General features: G+C 42.4%; 1 protein-coding gene across 1 annotated transcript in view; it reads right to left on the bottom strand.

Moving 5' to 3' along the window:
* Positions 1–20,606, bottom strand: part of LOC308222196 (synaptotagmin-9) — a 75,749-nt gene extending 55,143 nt beyond the window's left edge. The window contains exon 1 of the mRNA XM_080619891.1: positions 20,432–20,606. Coding sequence (XP_080476017.1) covers positions 20,432–20,579 — 148 coding nt within the window. The 5' untranslated portion in view covers positions 20,580–20,606. The remainder of the gene's footprint in view (positions 1–20,431) is intronic.
* Between the last annotated feature and the right edge of the window lie 515 nt (positions 20,607–21,121).

Genomic DNA, 21,121 nt, shown 5'->3' with positions numbered 1-21,121 from the left:
CCAGCTGGAGACCGGTAACGAGTGGTGTCCCTCAAGGATCGGTGTAGGGACCGGTCTTGTTCAACGTCTTTGTCGGTGACATGGACAGTGGGATTGAGTGCGCCCTCAGCAAGTTTGCCGATGACACCAAGCTGTGTGGTTTGGTTGATACGCCGGAGGGAAGGGATGCCATCCAGAGGGACCTTGACACGCTTGTGAGGTGGGCTGATGCCAACCTCATGAAGTTTAACCATGCCAAGTGCAAGGTCCTACACCTGGGTCGGAGCAATCCCAGGCACAGCTACAGGTTGGGCAGAGGAGTGATTCAGAGCAGCCCTGCAGAGAAGGACTTGGGGGTGTTGGTCGATGAGAAAATGAACATGAGCCGGCTTCAGTGTGTGCTCACAGCCCAGAAAGCCAACCGTATCCTGGGCTGCATCAAAAGGAGCGTGACCAGCAGGTTGAAGGAGGTGATCCTGCCCCTCTGCTCTGCTCTCGTGAGACCTCACTTGGAGTATTGTGTGCAGTTCTGGTGTTCTCAACATAAAAAGGACATGGAACTGTTGGAACAAGTCCAGAGGAGGGGCACAAGGATGATCAGGGGACTGGAGCACCTCCCCTATGAAGATAGGCTGAGAAAGTTGGGGCTGTTCAGCCTGGAGAAGAGAAGGCTGCATGGAGACCTCATAGCAGCCTTCCAGCATCTGAAGGGGGGCTATAGGGATGCTGGGGATGGACTCTTCATCAGTGACTGTAGTGATAGGGCAAGGGGTAACGGGTTAAAACTTAAACAGGGGAAGTTTAGATTGGATATAAGGAAGAAATTCTTTACTGTTAGGGTGGTGAGGCACTGGAATGGGTTGCCTAGGGATGCTGTGAATGTTCTGCCTCTGGCGGTGTTCAAGGCCAGGTTGGATGAGGCCTTGGGTGGCATGGTTTAGTGTGAGGTGTCCCTGCCCATGGCAGGGGTGTTGGAACTAGATGATCTTAAGGTCCTTTCCAACCCTAACTATTCTATGATTCTATGATTCTTGTGGTATATACATATATATGTAATTACTACCAAAGTTAATAGCCTCTTTAAACTTGGAATTCTGCATATCCCAATCTTGCTATGCTTTCTTCTTATGCAAACTCAGCAGTACGGCTTTTATAATTTTTATTATCAAAACACCATTTTACATATTATAGAAAATGTTTAATCTGATAACTAATTGAATGGGGAATAGCAAAATAATTAACTGGATTAAAAATAAGCTCTAAAGTAGTTTGAGGGTGCTGGAAATCAGTCCATATTTAGGCTTACCTTTCCACTTGCAGCAGGTAAAGCAAATTGGAATCACAGTCTCTGTTTTCATCCTGCATCCTGATAGAAGATATTTCTAATATTTTAGATGTAAAACTATTGTCATTACTTGTCATATTCAGACTCTTGGAGAAATTTTGTGCTTGCAGCAAGTAGATCCTGCATTCTCATTCTACTGGATTTGCATTTTCTTTAATTAATTTAGATAGATCTGTATCTTCTGAAATTATTTTCCCCAGAAAAATGAGAACAGCTAGTTTCTTAATATGAGGAACTAAAGGGTATCTATCCTCTGTTCTAACAAGGACAGCAAGGAAACTTATGATTAGCTAGTCCTTGAACAACCCACTATGAAATGAAAAGAGCAGGTGCTGTCAGTCTGAACTTGAAAACCAGACCTGTGTTCCACCATTCAAACCCTGTGTGACACCAGAAGACTATGCAGCTTTCCATTCCTGTAAAGGAAACTTTTTCAAATTCCTGTCCTTTATCTGTATGAAGGGCTTCACTTTTTTTGCTGGACTACTTCTTGGCAAAGCTCCCTCTTTTATTGAGGTTTCTAGGCAGTCCATGTTCATTTTGGAGCTCTGGCAGTTTAAATAGAAAACGCTGCCAGCCTAAGCTGGCAGCTATATTCATGTGAGCAATTCAGTGCTTCTTGCACCTTGTAACCTAGAATATGTGGAGGAAATGCATTCCTTTCAAGACTTACAGCACAGTTCTATATGCAGAAAACAACTTCTCTGTCTTACAGACAGCATAACAGTTTGTTCCAGCGTCTTTAGCTGGAGTCTTTCTAAATAATATAGGATATGTCCACGTTAGTAACACAGCACTGGAGGAGAGGGAAGGATTCTTTTTGCTGCAGTTTTGCCTTATATCTATCCTTGGAGCCTGGTAGTACTCATTTGAGTGAGACACACCACAGGTGGGTATGTTTTAAGTAGTTTTCTTCCCAGTACAATCAAGGCTGAAGCTAGACAACAGGGTTCAGCAAGGGTTCAGCAAGTTCAGCATCCTCTTTGCTGTTAGTGTTCTAGGCCCACCTGGTGTGTCCTTCAACTGGATCAAATTCCACTCCCGGTAGCAGCACAACGGGAACGTTCAGTACTATAACCAGAATGGTGTGCAGCACATCAAACTCCTCTCCTTATGCCACACAAGTTGGTAAAAAGAGTCACCTGACATGTCTTTATGCACAAGTTACTCTCCCTGAAGTCAATGAGATTTCAAGTACAGGAGGACTATGAGCTTCTAATCAGAAAAAAAATCCCTCACCACAAAGATCCCCTTATTTTGAGTTGTATCTTTATAAGCCATTAACTCCCCAATTTTGAGATCCAAACAACAAAATAATAAACTATTGTGTACTTTAGAATAAATACAGTATAGCAATTACAGTTAATTGCCTATGAGATTCTCAGTGAGCCCTAGAATGAAACAAAGGTGACAAGCAATTTAGTAGACTGCACTTTCTGTGCCAAAACCAATTAGGACATTCCAAATCCTGTAAACATTAATAGTAATTAGTAAACTACATGTCACTGTGCATCTCTGACTGATGTCCAGCATGTACTGTCTCATGTTTAGCTACAGGGAAGACTTACTGACAAATCTTTTACGAGACTGTCTACAGCATACGTTTACAGTGGAAGAACAACATATCCTTATGTACATACACTGCTGCAGCTGCTGCCAGTGGCTTGAGCATGCTTAGGCCAGCCTCTGCGTGTCATTGATAGCATAAATATGGAATAATTAATTACTAGGCAACGCTAGCTGGCACAGAATGAGGCTGATTACAAACCTGTGTTCATAGAGCTGAGCTTATTATTCAATTTGGCTCACTGTTAGATGACGTTAGTGCCAAGAGATTACAAATCCCTTCGGGAGTTATTCTGCAGTGAAATACCACCAGTTGCATACTATCTTACTTCTTTCGAAACATAATTTCAAATGTATTAGATTCACTCAAGCAATAAATAAGAAACAGAGGAAAAACCACCTTACCAGAGAGAGAAATTATAATCACGGTATACAGTACAGGGGTTTTTTAAGAATACTTCAATTACAATCATTGATATACCCTCCCCGTTGCACACTGGCCTTTCCAGGTGGGTGCACATAAACAAATGGGATGTAGAGAAGGGACTATCAACTTTTCAGCATTCTTCTTGCAGACTCCCAGCTGCTCTTCCTCAGGCCTGTTCCAAGGGGAAAACAGCTCCTCTCCTGACTTCCCCCTCAGAATTACAAAAACAGTGTGAAGAAGAAAATGTTGGCAGCAGCCCCTTGTTCCCAGGAACCATTAACACCACAGCAGTGGGACACTTAAGAAAACAGTTTGGAAACATTGAGCCACAGCTTTCATGTCTTCTCACCGAGGCATTGCTCAGCTGGACTGCTCTCAGATCTGGGGAACTTCTTGGGTTTTGAAGAACTCCAAGAATTCTCCCACTTCTAAGGGAAAAAAGAACATACGTAACCGACTAAACTGATGGTAAATTTCTAGTCACTGTTTTTCCATCTTCTCATCTCTACAGTTTTTATTCTTGCCTAGAAAAAAAGTGCAACTAAAAATAGTAATTGGGGTTTCTTCTCAGCTCCCCAGAGACAGCTACAGCCCACTTTCCTTGCTAACTGGAATGCACTGATGGGACTTGCTAATTTTTCAGCTACTTCAGCTCAATGATTTCAGGATATTTTTTTTGAACATTGGGTACTTTTTTCTTTGTCATCCAACATCTGTAGGTAGATAACGCACTCATCAATTTCTGCTGCTTATCGTGGTCCCATATGGCCAAAAACCAAACCCAACCCCACACTTCTGATCGTTTGACTATATTAGGAAAAAAAATTACCTAAAACTGTACATGAACATTATTTTAATGTTACATAATGTTACATGAACATTATTTTAAAACCTCTCTCTGGAATCAGGTGCTTGTATACATCCTTCTCTCAGGAAGTGTCTGCAGTCCTATTTCCCTTAAATTAACACTCTTCCTATCATTAATCTGACATTTAACAACCTGTATTTGCCTCACTAAGTTTGCAAAGATTACCTTTCACACTGCAGATTTCTAACTTTTGCTGATATTTCATAGCACTGAGGTGAAAGCTGGTCACATTCTTATATTTTTAAGGAACAATTTGTCAATTACTGCCATTATGCTTGCTATAGCATACATTTATTATTTAAGTCAGATGACATGGAATACATGATCATTCAAAATGGATTGCTATAACACTGGGTAAAGTATTTCGAACAGCAGTCCTTTCTTATTTTATGCAACCACAAACTATGGGGCTTGGATTTTAAAAAATATGTGAAGGGCTTATACATCAAATTCCCACTCAGTTTCAGTGGGGCATGAGCAGTTATACTCACAGATATTTCTTTGAAAATTTTATTCTCAGAGATTATTTTGAGTGAAAGTAGTGCTACAGAAGCCATGAGGTCAAGTTTAGTTTAGCTGGTTTTGAAATCTGACAGCTGGATCAAGTTTTACCCCCAAATTATAGAAACTCAGATGAATGTATGTTGTGGTTTAAGCCCAGGCCGTACATTAGAACCACGCAGTCTACCTCCCCCCCCACCCCCCCCGGGGGGTTGGTGAGGAGAATCAAAAGAATGCAACTCCCATGGGTTGAGATAAGAACAGTTTAATAACTAAGGTATAACACAAATCACTACTGCTACCACCAATAATAATAATAATAAGGGAAATAACAAGGGAAGAGAATACAACTGCTCACCGATCGGTACCTCGCCCCCACCCCGCAGCGTTCCAGCCCTTCCGGGCCACTCTCAGTTCTACATCCTGGGCATGACGTGCTGTGGTATGGAATACCTCTTTGGCTAGTTTGGGTCAGGTGTCCTGTCCCTGCTTCCTCCCGGCTTCTCCTCCTCCCTGGCAGAGCATGAGACTCACAAAGTCCTTGGTCAGGGTAAACATTCTGACCAGCAACTGAAAACATCAGTTTTATCAGTATTATTCCCAGGCCGAAAGTCAAAACCACAGTGCTGCACCAGCTACTAAGAAGAAGAAAAACTGACTGCTACTGCTGAACCCAGGACAGTATCCACCCCTTATTCCATACCATTCACGTCATGCTCAGATCCCACATTTTCAATATACCATCAGTCTCATCTCAGTGCACTCTTATCTTAGTGCACGGACCAATCCCTATAAAGCTGCTGAGTCCATTCTGTCCATGATGTTGGGCTCCATCTCTTGTAATAGTCTTTCAGAGCAGGAGAGGCTGTGTGCAGTGTTCACACTCATGTATAACCTGGGCAATAGTGTCCATTGCTAAGTCCACCCCTCGATCATGAGTCCATCTCTATGTTGCATCTCTGCCCTGATGGCCTGAAGTGTCACTGGCCCACTAGGCTCAAAATAATTCACCCTCCCCTTCAGCAGTTTCTGCAACTTGTTGTTGAGGACTTCATACGGCTGCCTTCCATATCCGGTGCTTCCAAAGCACTGGAGGGGCCCAGTGGACTAGATACTCGCCCATACTGTCCCACACACCGTGACACTCATGACTGTCCAGCCTTGGGGAAAACCTCTTGGTTTCCCTATATTGCCGTCTAACCCCAGACAAGACCCAAACCTGACTCTGCTTAACTCTTGGAATCAGACAAAATGGTCGTGGGTAGAACACACTCTGTGTGTGTGCCAACATGGTGATCCCCATCACAATCAGCAGGCAGGTCCCAAGGGTACCCAAAGGCCATTCAAAACCTTCAGAACTCTCAAATGCTGCTGCTGTACTTGTCACTGGGGCTGGTGTAGCTGCTGTGCTTGCCGGCTCTCTCACCACCAGCTTCCCTTTTTCTGAGTCCAGATCTTCCTCCTCTGCCTTGCTGGAAAGTGCTGCGGGGTCTCCTGCATCCTCCTGGGGCTCGGGCTCGCAAGGCTCAGCAGGAGGCTGCTGGGGGATGCTCTCGGCCTCCGCGGGGCTGGGCTCGGCCGTGGGGCTCGGCTCCTCCGCCGCCTCCTCCCGCTGCTCGGCAGCCGCCTCCTTCCCGGCCTCCGGCCCCGCTCCCGCCGCCGCTTGGTCCCCGGGGCCCCTCTCCCGGGCCGCTTCGGCCGCTGCCTGCTCCCAGGGCCGCTCCCCCTCGGCTCCCCACAGCCTCACGAAGACGGAGGCGAGGACGAGGGCCAAGACAGCGAAGAGCAGCGGGACGGGCAGGTACAAGTCCACGGCCACGTCCATCCCGCCCTGCTGCCGGAGCCCACCCATATTGCAAGTCATTACCATAAAATACAATGAAACAAGAACCTTAGCCCAAGGCCCACACTTGATAAACACTAACACAGCAAATACCGGCTCTAAGTAAGCTACAGCATACTGAAACTGTGACATCAAGAGAAACAACTTTGAGAGCCAATAAATCAGCATTGTGCCTTGGTCTGATCTGTTGTTATCTCAACCCTTCATGCCCCACGTTGGGCGCCGAAAAGAACTGTCGTGGTTTAAGCCCAGGCCGTAAATTAGAACCACGCAGTCCACTTCCCCCCCCACCCCTCCCAGAGGGATGGGGAGGAGAATCGAAAGAATGCAACTCCCACGGGTTGAGATAAGAACAGTTTAATAACTAAGGTATAACACAAATCACTACTGCTACCACCAATAATAATAATGATAAAGGAAATAACAAGGGAAGAGAATAGAACCGCTCACCAACCGGTACCTCGCCCCCACCCCACAGCGTTCCAGCCCTTCCGGGAACTCTCCGTTCTACATCCTGGCCATGACGTGCTGTGGTATGGAATACCTCTTTGGCTAGTTTGGGTCAGGTGTCCTGTCTCTGCTTCCTCCCGGCTTCTCCTCCTCCCTGGCAGAGCATGAGACTCACAAAGTCCTTGGTCAGGGTAAACATTCTGACCAGCAACTGAAAACATCGGCTTTATCAGTATTATCCCCAGGCCGAAAGTCAAAACACAGCACTGCACCAGCTACTAAGAAGGAGAAAAACTGACTGCTACTGCTGAACCCAGGACAATGTAGGAAAAAGGAATAACTTTTTGAATGACTAAAATGTGAATGCTAAGACCATGAAACATTTCACTTGTAAGGGTAAGATTACATTCACTTCAGGAAAAAAAAAAACAAACAACTGTCAAAAAGGAACTAAAAAGGGGAGGAAAGGAAGAAAAAGAGAAAAGGACCACGCACTTTGAAGAGCTGCATGTTCCAAGCTTCCAGACTTGTGCAAGTGAGGCTATTAGCGGGTTTCTGAGTAGAGCTACCCCACTGTTAAACGATTTCTGTCGCAGACTTACATGTAAGGGGTGGGTGATTAGTTTTATAAGTTTCCTAACATGAGCAAAACCTGCTTGTTGAGGTATACTGACATTAGTAAACAAATATATATCCTTAATGACAAGTAAACTGAGTCAGTAAAAATACATTGTTTAATCCCAAGCGTGCGTGCATGTGTGTCTGTGAAACTGGAGAATGGGGGCACATTAAAAGGCTTCTCCCTTCAAGAAACATACTTTGTATTGTGCATTTCTGCTACAATAATGTAAACAGGATTACCAGCATAGCAGTCCTTTTACTTTCAGTCTCAAATGGTATCATGCTGATATGTGAATTTGCAGTCCAACACAGGCCAGGAAAGAAAATGTCTGAAACTCTCATGCTGAAAAAGAGGTAGTAAATGGCAAAATGCTGGGCTACGTGAAAGATAACTAAAAGTTACCCTTTTAGTACTGTCGCACAGACAGAAGCAAGCTACAGTGTGGGGTGGGATTTAGGTCTGAAACATAAATCTAAGCTTGCAAACAGACATCATGAATAAATTCTATAGCTAAGCATTCAGATTAAGCCTGGTGGCACAGAAACAGAAGTTTTGAAATCCTTCTTATGCTTTTATTTATTTCCAGCTGAATGTGCATTCCATCAAATTTCTGCCTCTCAATAATGGCTTCCTTGCTGATAAGAGAGGCACATTTCTATTTGCTAAACTACACAGGAGGAAAATATATTCTGTCTATTATTTATAAGAGTAAAGTGCTGAGAGGCCCCAGCATAGTACAGGCTCTCGCTACCTGTTCACTCTGAAAACAGAGCACGTCATATTCAGGAAGACTACTTTCCACCTAAGTCCTTGGACCCACTCTTTTCTCTTGCCTGTCTTTTAGACAGTTTTCTGCTCAGTACTTTACTGACATCATGCTTGAGACGTGCCCTGCTTTCACCAATGATCACAGAGGATTAGCTGGAATTTTAACTGCGTATCAGTGCTGAAAAGGCAACTGAAAGGACGGGAAAAACAGCACTGAGAGATTCCTCCAAGATCACACCCCAAGTGACTGGCACAGTTGAAAAGAGAGCCTAAGTTTTCACAGTCCCAACTAGTAATCTTTTCCAGTCAACTAAACCACACTGTGTCTAGACAACATTCTTGAATCAAACAAGTTTAGTAGTAACATACTATAGAGTAATAACTGATTTGCAGGGCTTACAGGCAGACATCTCCTGTGCAGTCTTGTATGTCTCTATTTCCTCTTAGCTGGGGCTAAGTCCTCCCATTACCTTGAATAAAGTGTGTCAGCATCATTCCTTTCATTTAATTGCTGAGTCTGGAAATACTCACTAAAAGCTTGCTTTTGTCCCTTCTTTTCTCCAAATACTAATAAGTAAACAAAAAAAGCAACGTTTAGACTTTTAAACTCAACAATATTAATGTTTATTTCAGAAGTACTTAAGGATTTAGCATCTATTTGCTGTCATTTATTGGCAAGAGTAGTGCTCAAAACATTGTAAAAGTGGTCCACCCTTGTTAATCAAGGGATAGTGATGCAACACTTACGTATCTAACACTTTTTCTACTCCTGTCCTAAGACAACTGCTTTTATCTATTAGCAACATTTCCCGATTTAATAACCCTGGCACCTGGTCTATTATTTACAATTAATCCAAGATCTTATGTGAAAACTCAGTTTGAGGTGATGTTTATTTTAACATCAATGATATTATGACTGCAATAAATACACTGGAATAGCTGACAACAATGTTTCAAACTGCTGGGACTGCTACAGAAAAGTAAGAATTGCTCCTCTTTTACAGTTCTGGACATTTTTTACTGTTGGAGTCCAACGACTTGTATATTTCCCAGATGCAGCTGGCTGATCTTGCTGTCATGCATTCCTTTACTAATTGCTCTATCACATCTAGCTTGCTTCTGTATCTTTGAGATAGCATTTTAAGACACTAATTTTACGATTTCTGATCTGCTTTGCTTTCTGACGAAATAAAAAGGGATTTTTAAATGGCAAACATACTAGGTCTTGATGCAACAGTGATGATTTGAGAAAGGAAAATAGCAGAGGATGGACAGACTGCACAGCTCCTTTGCTACAGCATACCTCATACTAGGTACTGTTAACAGGGTTGGGGAGAAGGAACACAGAATGGAGAGAGACAAGCAAAGGGAAGAGAGAGGGCTGAACTCCTCCCTGTGCACTGTTAAATTTACCTCTGGCAAAAAAATCTCACAAAGTCAGCAGGACTGTCACGAAAGGAAATCCATTGTGGGAGACAATTAGAGATGCTGCTTAAGAGAAAAGAGCCTGGTGAAATAAAAAGCAGTACTGATTTGGGGGTTTGAATTCTCTAATTCCCTTTCTCTCCTCCCTGACTGTCATGATTTTGAATGAAACATTAATACTGCTTCAGATGCTTCTTCCCTCCAAGGCCAATCAGCTGCTCAGCAGGGCGTGAAGCGGTTGTTCATTTGAACAGCTAACGAGGGAGTGGAAGGACAGAGCTAATTCTAAGGCTTTTCCAGCACTGCTGAAGCTCGCGTTTGCCTTGACACACAGGGAATGACCTGAAGAACCTTCCTCCACTTTGGAATAAGAGAAGTGGTGCTGCATTAATTCTGCGTAAACAAGCCTGACTTGTCAGAAGAGATAATTTTTCACAATATGACCATAAACACAGTTTTAAGATTGGAGTAGACACCTTGTTTAGTAAAACATGACACCTCGCTTAGTACTATGGCAACAACTCCTACAAGAAATTTTCCTCATAAAAAGGGGTACAGAAAAAAAGGAGGCAAAACAGCCAAAACACTGAAAATGTCAAATCCCAAGGATTCCATTTTAACAAAATATCTGTTCCTTCTTCTCTTGGTGCACAGAGCCTTTAGGATGAGAAGTGAATCCTAGGACTGAATTTAGATGTTCCTTAAGGTGAAAAATTGCTTTCCCCCAATTTGGGAAAGCAAAAAAGTTGAGGTGTCTGAAGATATTTCTGGTTCTCTTGATATTAAGGTCTGTTCTGGTTTCCAACTCCCAAGAAAAACAGAAAAGAAAGAAGAAAAATACACTGAAGGAAGAAAGAGCAGGTTTTGTTCACAGTGCTGAGTCTCACTTGTAACACTACACCACAGGACAGATATAATAATTACTATCAAATCACTCTGGCAAACCTGTACCTGTGCAGTGCTATTTTGGGTACTGCTTTTAGCTATTTTATCATCACTGGTCATAGAAGCAGTATATGAAATACAGCAGTATGAAAGAAATCATCTTGACTAGTCAAATAATTTTTTGTAACATAACTACAACACAAGACATGTAGAGAATGAAAAAGGTAGGCAGTAACAAGACATTAACTTGAGAACAGGAGCAGGTATAAAAATGTTACACCTTCTGCAGTTAACAGAAGCTGGTGGGAACAGTGATGCTGCTGCACAAGGAAGAGCCAAGGTGACAGGTTTTCCTTATGAGGTGAAGACACAATGGCCAAGCTTTTTCTTTCCTGCCTAGCTACAGCCCTGCTGTCACTGTCAAATCATGCTTCCTCAGGCAGGCTTACCAAACTATCCAATCCTCACAAAATCCCAAACCACCAAGCAAACAAAAAAAGCACTGAGCATCTGATATGACTTTGAGACAGTCAAAGCACTTGGACAGATATGCTTTTACTTTTTTCTATAGAAGAAGCTCAAAAGGCTTTGAAATTCAGAAAACTGGCAAATTTTAGTGCAATATAAGACAGAAATGTAACTTCACACAAAGGTATAACAAGGAGTATCTACAACTTTCCCTGACTATTAAATCTCTTTAGCCAGGTCCTCAAAATCCCAGGCTTCAACTCTGTTAACTAATTTCTGAGTGACAGCAAATCTGCTTGGTGCTCTTTGGTCCCTTAGGAACATGAGTGACTTTTCCCTTGTCAGAGGCTTGGCTGCCTGTCCTGCTCCTCATGCCCATCTCCTATGTCGCACAAGTGACAGGCTTCATGCTTATGCCTGCTGCACCATGAGGTCTCTCACCTCTTTCTTTGTGCAACAGCTAGAAAATTCAGAACAAACACTAATCATCATTAGTAACTGTAAATGTAAACAAAAAAATTTGAGAAGTTAGACTTTTGATACCATGGCTGCCTTAGTGACAACTGCAGAAATAGGAGCCTTTTCTGATAGCATGATCTACTGCAAAGAGAGGACAATCATAAAATTAAACAAAATTGGAGCTATTAGTCTAGACTTGTGTCTTATGTTACCCCAAACAAATTGGTAAAGCTTAAAAAAACAAGCAGTACCGATACGAGAATTTTCTGTTCAGTGCTTTCCATATTTTCTTAAGCAATATCAGATCTGTTTTCTCTTGTATTTGGTTGCTAATGGACCTAAAAGCTTTTTTCAGCAGGTAACAATTGCCATAATGCCACTGCTACACATCCTACATCAGCCCTACTATAGGGAATAGAATAGCACTCACCGAGAAAAAACTCAATACCTGCTTTATTTCCTTCTAGCCAGACTCAGGAAACACTCTCTTCTTTTATGCTGTGCAGAGAGACCTTAGCCAAACGAATAAACTTCTTTTAAGTGGATAAAAAAATCTGCTACAAATGGAAACAGATCACAAGACCTCATTGATCATTTTTTAATTAGCATTGTACATTTCTTTCTACATATTATAGTAGGATAATTCTTACTGAATTACAGGTTGTAATTATTTATATACTTTGATACGATAAGCACCTTTTGTAATATCTTAATATGTATTAGTGAAACCATTAACTCCATTGGCATGACCCTACTTCAAATCCTATTTCTTATGATTTTACATGTCCTTTGAAAGTTTTAGCTCCAAAATCATTAGTGTCTGATTTTTTTTTTTTTTTTTTTGTGGATTTACATCTATAGTCTAAAAGCATTTTCTGACTGATTATGTATTCTAACTATTCTATTCTAACTATTCTAACATTCATCTTTGGTAGACACACATCAACTGTAAATTGGTTCGAGACACACAAATGCATGTGCCAGTTTCAACTGCATCTACTGTCTTTCCGAATTCCAACTAACCATAGGAAGTATTCAAGATAAAATCCTGAAGTGTACATTTCTGCCAAAGGAAGCCAAATTGATTTTACTTGGCTAATGAATGTCTCAAATCAAAAAAGAAAAACGCAGCTGAACATACTAAGCAACTTAGAGCATCAAAGATTCAGGGTGATTACAACAGCTGATGTAACAAATGTGCAAGCCATCAGCTGTTCTATGTAACATTTTCTTAATGGGACAGAATTTTTTCTCTACTCTCCAATAACTGGATCAAGTACTCACTACTTAACAGCCTATGGAACATGCAAAAAAGACTTATCTTGTAAAATGATAGATTTTAGGAATTAGATTCTTTAACTTGCAATGTACAGCATTTTATGCAAAATCCTTCCATTTGTAATTAATTATTATAAATTCCTACCCTTTGAACTAAAATTTTGTTAGCAACAGATAACGGACATAAAGCTTTAGACCAAAATAATCCCTCTTTATCTCTTTGGTCTAAATAAAACCACAGAAGCGCCTAAATTAATTACAAAATATAGCGTAAGATGCACGATACAATGTTCTTAAGTACAGCTTAGCGCTAAACCAACAGCGATCATTACTTTCAGTGAAGGAAGAACTGAAACCTAAAAATGTGGTTTTAAACACAAATATGTAAGTTGCAGTTTATGTTCAACCTCTACTTTTTACAAAGATGACATAGAGCTGCAAAGCCTCAAGACCGAATTTAAACGCATCTGCTGTTACGACAGCAACCATTTTGGACTTACATATCTAGGTCTCTGAATCGTCAGTGTAATTAAACTCTCACTAATTAGTTTATAAAGGAAAATTCCAGAAAGCTATCTGGGTGGAAGTAAGGCAAATCATCTCTACTTGGGTCACTAAAGGAATGAATCACAAAAATGTAACAACAGAATTCCACCCTTCCTAAAAATGGCATTATTGTAACACAGGCTCATGGTTTTTTTAGGAATTAATGACCCATAAATCCATTACAGTAGCACCTCTACTTCAGTGATCAGAGCTTTGGGTCCTCAAACACAAACTGTTGCCTGTGGAAAGCTTAGGCATATTTCTTAGGGACCTACAATTAGCAAACTCTTTCCCCTCTCCCCTCTATCTAGAAGGAATGCACAAATCCCACTGAAATAAGAGCTATGATAAATGCAGGAATAAACTTTTACTGGCAAGTAAAGTCACATGTATAAGGGCTACATTTACCCTAATGTTTTTCATTACAAAACTGGCATTTCAGATGAGAATTCAGGAGTAAGACAGACTGTATGCCATTTAGCTATCCTGATTCTTAAAAGGTTTATGTTTTTATCATTACTCATTATTTTCAACTATATCTATTTTTGTTACAGTCCAAAATAACCATTTCCTTGAACGTTCACTGCACATTGGATGAGACTTCCAGAAACTGTGGTACCAACTGAACCAGAAGTCAATTATGTTATTCAGACTTTTAGGATGATTTCACAAAACTGCTTGCAATCACTTCAGTAAATACATACTATTTTTATATATATATAATGAATATAGCATATGAGCAAACATACTCTTTTTTACTAAATACAAAGTGGTGTAGTTGGCATCAGTCTATTTAACACAAGCATAATAAAATGTCATGCTATAGTGCCTAAGAACACACTGTTAAACAACAGACATCTGGTACAATTCCCATATGGGTAAGAAGTGAAACCAAAATGGAAATGGAAGCCCTAGGATGTTCTTGGCTTCCACGCCTATACTGAGTATAAATGCAGAGGCCAAGCAGGGCTGGAGGCCACCTTCCTCTTGTCTTTTTCTCATAGTTACACTTGCTCTCCATCACACAACATTCAAGAGCAGCCACAGAACAGCAGTGGCCTGAGTCTTGGTCAGAGGAACTACAGAAAACGTACTCATGTTTGTCTTCTCAAGTCAGAGGAAAGTACTACTACACTAAAGTTGTTCTGCATCACTGAAAATTGTAAAGTGATTTCAGTAGTGCAAGGCTCCTTTCATATTTAAACAGTATTTAATATGACTATGATCCAACCTGATCAAAGCCCACCATCAGTTTTATTATAAGAATGATCTTTGTAGCCTTCCTTTTCTCCGGTTCTGAAGTGTCAATTATAACTTAATGATCTATACATCTTTAAGTTAGCTGTTATATGCAATGATGTTAAAGTAAAATCTTTAATTTACTTATATTTAAATTAATTTATTTTAACTACAGCTTCAAACTGTTATTAAGCCCACAGGTAGTCCCTTTTCTTTGAACATAATTGGCTCTTTTCTACACTTCGTTTCTAAGTTTAGTTATCTGCTGAAAACAGATTTGCAGGGAAAAAACAAAGCTCTTCCAATATGACAGGAAAACCTCTGAGAGCCTGTTTCTTTGATGGGAATTACACTAGCAGAGCAATAGGAGATCATTTTTACCTTCTGCAAACATGTTCTTGACTTTACAAGAATACATACTTTCAGCCTAAAATATATAACATCACTGTACTTTTTTTAAACTCTTGACAGTACTTTGGTTCCTGAAACCCAAAGGAACTTGGGCCTCACACTCCTTTGTTCATTTGACATCATGTCAGTGAATACAATTCACGCTTCTCCTCTATCTTGTAGAGTTTTGCACTAGCACGACATATAGAATACTATCAATTTGAAGTGGCAGCATTTTACATTAATTTTGCAGGGGGAAAATAGATTTAAAAATACAGTGAGCTCATCACGAGTAAAATAAAAATAAAAACATACTGAAAGCTGTTTCACCCACTCAGATCTTTTTCATGTCTTTATAACCCAAAAATGCTTCTTGCATTTATCTAGATAAATCTAGATGTGCTTATCATCTTGATGAAACTGCAGCTTGATATGTTGCCGAAAGCTGTGGGGGGAATAAATCACTAAGTCATCTGAGTTACAAAAAATTCTTAAGAAATTAGATCACTTTCTGAAAACCTTTGAAAAAAAGGTTTTCTTTTAAACTCAGCTCTGAATTAAAGACAAGCTTGCTTGGATGCTTCTTAATTGCAACTGTTAGCTTCCTAGGGAATGACAAGTCTGCTGGAACGACACTCGCTACAGCCTTGGCTCTTGCACTCCACCGCTGGACTGAGGCTACATTTATGCCAGGCAGACCTTTCTGTTTCTTTATGCTTCTCTCTCCTGTAGTTAAAAGTATATATTTAAAAATACAGCACTGATTACTATGATTCTTTAATCCTATTGCAAGGCCATAACTGCACCTTCTCATACATTTTCTTCAATATCCATCACATTTCCATTCCCACATTTTTAAGTTTCTGGATTGTCAACTATCTTTACCCTCCATCAAGTACTAAATGCTGACTTTCTGTCACTGTACAGTACTGATCTTATAACTCGTAGCATTCTTTATGCCTAATGGCCATCACTATGCCCACAAGATTCACCATGTTTTAGTATCTATAAGCACATAATTAAGAACATTTTAAGACTTACTGGCTTATCCTCAAGACATGCAATCCAACACAACAGAAAAGGAGAGCTTTTTTTTTCCTAGCTTACCTTTTATTTCTATTAATTTTTCTGCTATGAAATTAATGAAAATTCATTATGATTAATGGCCTAGACTTTTTTTATATTCCTTATCTTCGTAAGTATTGGGCTTCTAACAGCTTCCTCTTATCTTTTTATATTTTTTATTCCGGGTTTTCAAGGGTTGCATGCTTTTTAACTAAAGGAAGAAAAATTCAATCTGCAGAATGTGCTAAGGCGATGAAGTCTTGTGCAAAGCACCACAGTGTGCAACTCATATACTTTTCCTATATATAACTTAATTTTACTGATATTCAGCAAATGCCAGCAAACATGCAACTATGGCTTGAACATTTTATTGCCCTATCTAGCAGTCACTGGAAGGTATGCAGGAAGCACAAGTTGCTGCAAAGTTGGCAAAACACTACAACAACAGGCAGCGTAGAAATTCATCAGGTCTACAAAGAGCAATACCAGTCTCCCACTGCAATTGCTAGGAAGCTGGTGTTTCATAAACACAGACTAACTACAACAGCAATAACAAGTATGCACCTTTTCTGTTAGGCTTGATTCATGCCACACCAAGTTTTTCAGTTAAGAAGTTGTAAGATCAATCTATTAGACAAATGGTCCACAGAGAAATGCAACTGGTTTTGCTCTTAATACTTCTTCTAATAGTCAGAGTCTCCATTAAGATTTTCTGCCTTCATGGGTAAGTTTATTTGCTTCTGGTTTGTTGTTTGGGTTTTTGTTTGTTTGGGGTTCTTTTGTTTTTCCTGTTTGCTGGTTTTGTTGTTTGATTTTGGTTTTGTTTTTTTTTTTTTTTTTTTTTTTGTTTTTGTTTTTTTTTTTCTTTTAACACATTAGTATAATCCTTCTAGTCAAGCAACTTCTGTTCCTCATCTCAAGTACTGGCTTTATCCAGCGCCATGGGGTGATATTACACGATCTTGAGTGACGGTTTTCAAACACCAGTATGACTAGAATGGTAGAATATAGAAATATTATGAATGTTTTACAAATAGGGAATGGAGGAATGGAACAGAAAAAGAAGCAGCTTATTAAGGTATGTAAATGCTTAGGATGCCTCTTGGGATTTTCAAGGGTGCTCTGACATACAACTCTTATGGAACTAAGTTAAGATTTTTCACCAAATGCCTGATTAGCATTTTTAGTTTTCCAAAAACCTTTAAAATCTGACTCCCCAGGTCACCCTGTAAATCCAGCAGATCAGCACATTAAACCTAGAAATCATCAGCCCTTAAACTTACGTTCTAAGCACTGTGCAGCAGTTCCCATAACAGGGCAAATTACAAAACCTGAAGATGCTGTGCATACCACAACCACCTAGTTCCCTTCTGTTGCTCTCCCAGGCAGTCACACACCAAATACTCAGACCAGATGCTGGGGAGCCACACAGCCAACTGCATCAGATGTCAGGCAAGAAGTGAGTGGATCTCCAGGGATCTGGCTGCTTCATGCTGGGACCGAGGGGTGCCAGGAGGTTGAGCTTGTAGATGAACCCTGGTATAAGGCCCAGCAACCCCTCAGCTCTCTCCCTCCTTCAACCAGAGTTTGATTTTTCCAATAACTACTGCACTTGTACAGCCCCCTTTCCACTCACATAAGAGAAACTCTATACAGGAATGGCTCAAACCAAATGTGCTGTAAAATCATCTGTATCCATCACATAGCTGGGTTAAGCCACCTTATTGCAGAAAAACTCCCATAAGGACAGGCTTTAATTCCTGTACAAAAGCTGATTGTGTGTGTTTTCTAGCTGCACTTTTTTCAACCCTAACAAAGTTGCCCAAAAATTTTTTGATAGCTCTTTTGGCTGGCCTAAGAGGAAGTTGCTCAGTTTGGCAAGCACGCATCACCTTCACAAAGGGGAAAAAGTTATGACAAGGCTAGCTTCATCTTTTGTCTAATTCTAACAAGAAGACGCTGTCTTTCAGGGAAGATTTTCTTCATCCCCCTGTGTTTAGACCACTACTGGCTGGAAAGCAAACAGATTAGCTGTCAGGGTTTTTTAATGCCATCATTAAGTCAATGAAAGTCACTAAGTAAATTTAGATGGATCAATGTACTACCCTTTGATTGTGAATCGCATTACTTCATTTTGGAAGTCACGTACACTGCCTTCTTGCAGCCCATACCATCATATCCAAGGACCAGATAAACAAACCAATGGGCAGCCAGTTTACTGGGACAATCTATGTATTTTAATCAAAGAAACAGAAGATAAGGTAAATTAATAAATTCCTGACATTGCTTCCCTACAGAAGTGGTTGCCAGTCAGGGCTTCCTGATAACATGTTGCCTGCTAGACCCTCTGAGACTGGCTGCAGCTGCAAAAAATAAAAACGTTAAAATTCAGGCCAACAGGAAGATGCTGCCTGCAGCGTAATTGCTCCCTGTTGCTGCACATTGGCTGGCAGAGGTTAGGGACCGCTGCTCTGTGTAATTGAGCAGGTTTGCAACAATACCAGAAGGCTGTTGTATAATAGTGGCTGAAGCAAAACAGGTAGAAATAAACACAGATTTTTTATTTTTTTTTTTCTGTAATCTTTAGGTAGAGGTAATAAATTTTTACTGAGCAGCCTGTGTTTTAAACATGCTCCCAAACAGATGCCGGGCAGACTTTTTGCCCAAGGTTGATAGAAAAAAGGCTAGGAGTTTCTGAAAGAAAACTGAAGAGCTGTTATCCAAGTAGCTGAGGTTAAAGTCTCCATCCACATTTCAAGTAATTTAGTATTCAAAGTCAGCACTGATTTAAAACATTTCTGGACTCATCACCTGACATACAAATACATGATTGATCCCTTGATAAATGAAAATTACAGAAAATCACAGGTGTCTGTCACAAAAATGACTGCTTATGTGAACAAAGCAATTCAATCTGCCTATATGAACAAAACAAATGTACCAAATTCTATAGAATCCTTATAAAACATTGCATAAATCACTTTACTTTGAAAAAAAAAAAACAAACCAAAAAAACCCAAACAAACCAGAATGGTTGCCAATAGCTTTGGATACAAGCAAACTGAATGCCAGAAAATTCCTTATTCATTTATTGTCATAGCAGATCATTTTGTCACCAATTTTTTCTTAATTTTACTTGTTTCTTCCAGGTCTTTCAGCACATCCAAGCATTTGTCAGTAAACTGCACGGTTAGTTCAGACTCAACAAATTACAGAAAAAGTATTTAAGACTAGTGTGTCATCAGACTGCCCCATGCTAAATGACCTAATTTTTGTTAGAGAATATTAAATAAATTAATACCATGCTGTGAGGATCAGCTGAGCTGAGCCAGGCTTTCCAGCACTGCAAATGTTTATCAACTTCGCCTTTCACTCTCTAGATTTCTCCTCAAATTGAGCGAACTCAACCTGACGGTATAAAAAGAAATATAACAAACTCCTACTTCAAATTGCCATTTGCCTTTTCCTTACAGCCAGAGATGTACAGAACATCAGCAATCTTTCAATATTTCCATGCAGCTGGAGCTCAGCTTTCTTGTTATATAGCTTCCTTAAGTTAAAGTTTCTGCGTTATACCAAGACATGAAAAGGCAATCGCAATCCAAGCACACACCCAGAAGCACTCGGTGTACATCGTACCAGACCTACAACCCCACATCTGCTACAGAAACCAAGAAACAGTCTTTTTCTCCTTGTGAAATACACAGAATTAGAAAGTTCGGTTAAACTGTGCTGCATCTAAACTGAGCTATAACACCCACTCCCAACACCACCACCACCCCCCCCCATGGTCTTTACAACTGAACCCGGCGTAGCGGGGAGGGCCGCAGGAACCCAGGCAGAGACCCGGGCTTGTGGCACTGCAGCAAGCTCCGAGGAGGCGGCGCTGGGCAGGGAGGACGGGCCCGCTCCGGGCCAGGCGGAGCTGAGCCGACCCCAGCGCCGGGACAAAGTTGCCGGCTAGCCCACACGGCCGGCATCGGGATGCGGCGGGGAGAGCTGCCAAAGGAGGGCTCTGCATCTCCTCCAACAGCTGCTCGCCGGACGCCCCTAACGGAGACCCGGCAGCTTAGGGCGTAGCGGCAAGCAGCCGAGCCGGGAGGAGCATCCGCCGCCGGCCAGACCGGGGCAAATCCCCCCACACACTCCCGGGAGCCCCCCTCCCCTGCCGCTCGCTCGCACCCCGCGGCAGGCCTCGCCCCGAAGCACCCGGCCTCCACGGGACTCCGGGGGATGTTCACCGTCCTCCGGTATCCAGGGGACGGGGAAGGCCGCCAGTGCCTGCAGGCCAACGGCGGCGGCCGTACCTGAATCGGTGAGGCGGGGCCGGGCTCTGTCCCGCAGGTAGTAGATGAAATCCCGGCAGTTCTCGTTCTCCACCGCCCCGACGGAGCATAGCTCGGCCAGGAGCTGCAGCGCTTTCTCGCAAATCTCGTCCTCCCTGTCGCCGGGCATCGCCCCGCAGCATCCTCGGGAGCGGAGCGGAGCCGAGTCCTGCGGTCAGGCGCTGCGCCGCTGCCCGCCGCCCGTCTGCAGCCGCCCGCGCCGCCGGGCCGCCGCCCGCATCCTTAGCCAGCGGCGCCCGCCCTGCCGGGCCGAGTCGGGCCGCCCGTCGCTTGTCCCCGTCCGCGCCGCCGGCTTCGTCCCGCCGCCTCCTGCGCGCCGCTGCCGGGGGTGGAGGCGGGCGGGGGGGGGACGACGATAGGGTCCCACCAGTTGAACGCGAGGGTGGGGAGGGCCGCGACCACGGTGGCGCAGCTTTTCCCCGCGGCGGGAGCGGGCGGGGACGGGCAGTGCCTCCGCCCGGCCCGGCTGCGCCGCGCCCCTCCGCCCCCAAGGGCAGGGCTGCCCCGGCCCACGGCCCCCAGCCCTAGACGCGCTCTGCCTGGGAGCCCTGTCTGCGACGGGGTCCGGTCGCGGCACCCCACGAGCCGCGACCCAGCCGTGTCTGGAAAGGGGTGCGGAGGAAAACTTGAGAAGCGGCGCAGGGTCTGATG

The sequence above is a fragment of the Psittacula echo genome (assembly GCF_963264785.1).
Source record: "Psittacula echo genome assembly, chromosome: 5".
Classification (NCBI taxonomy): domain Eukaryota; kingdom Metazoa; phylum Chordata; class Aves; order Psittaciformes; family Psittacidae; genus Psittacula; species Psittacula echo.
This window is presented reverse-complemented; position numbering and strand designations above follow the sequence as displayed.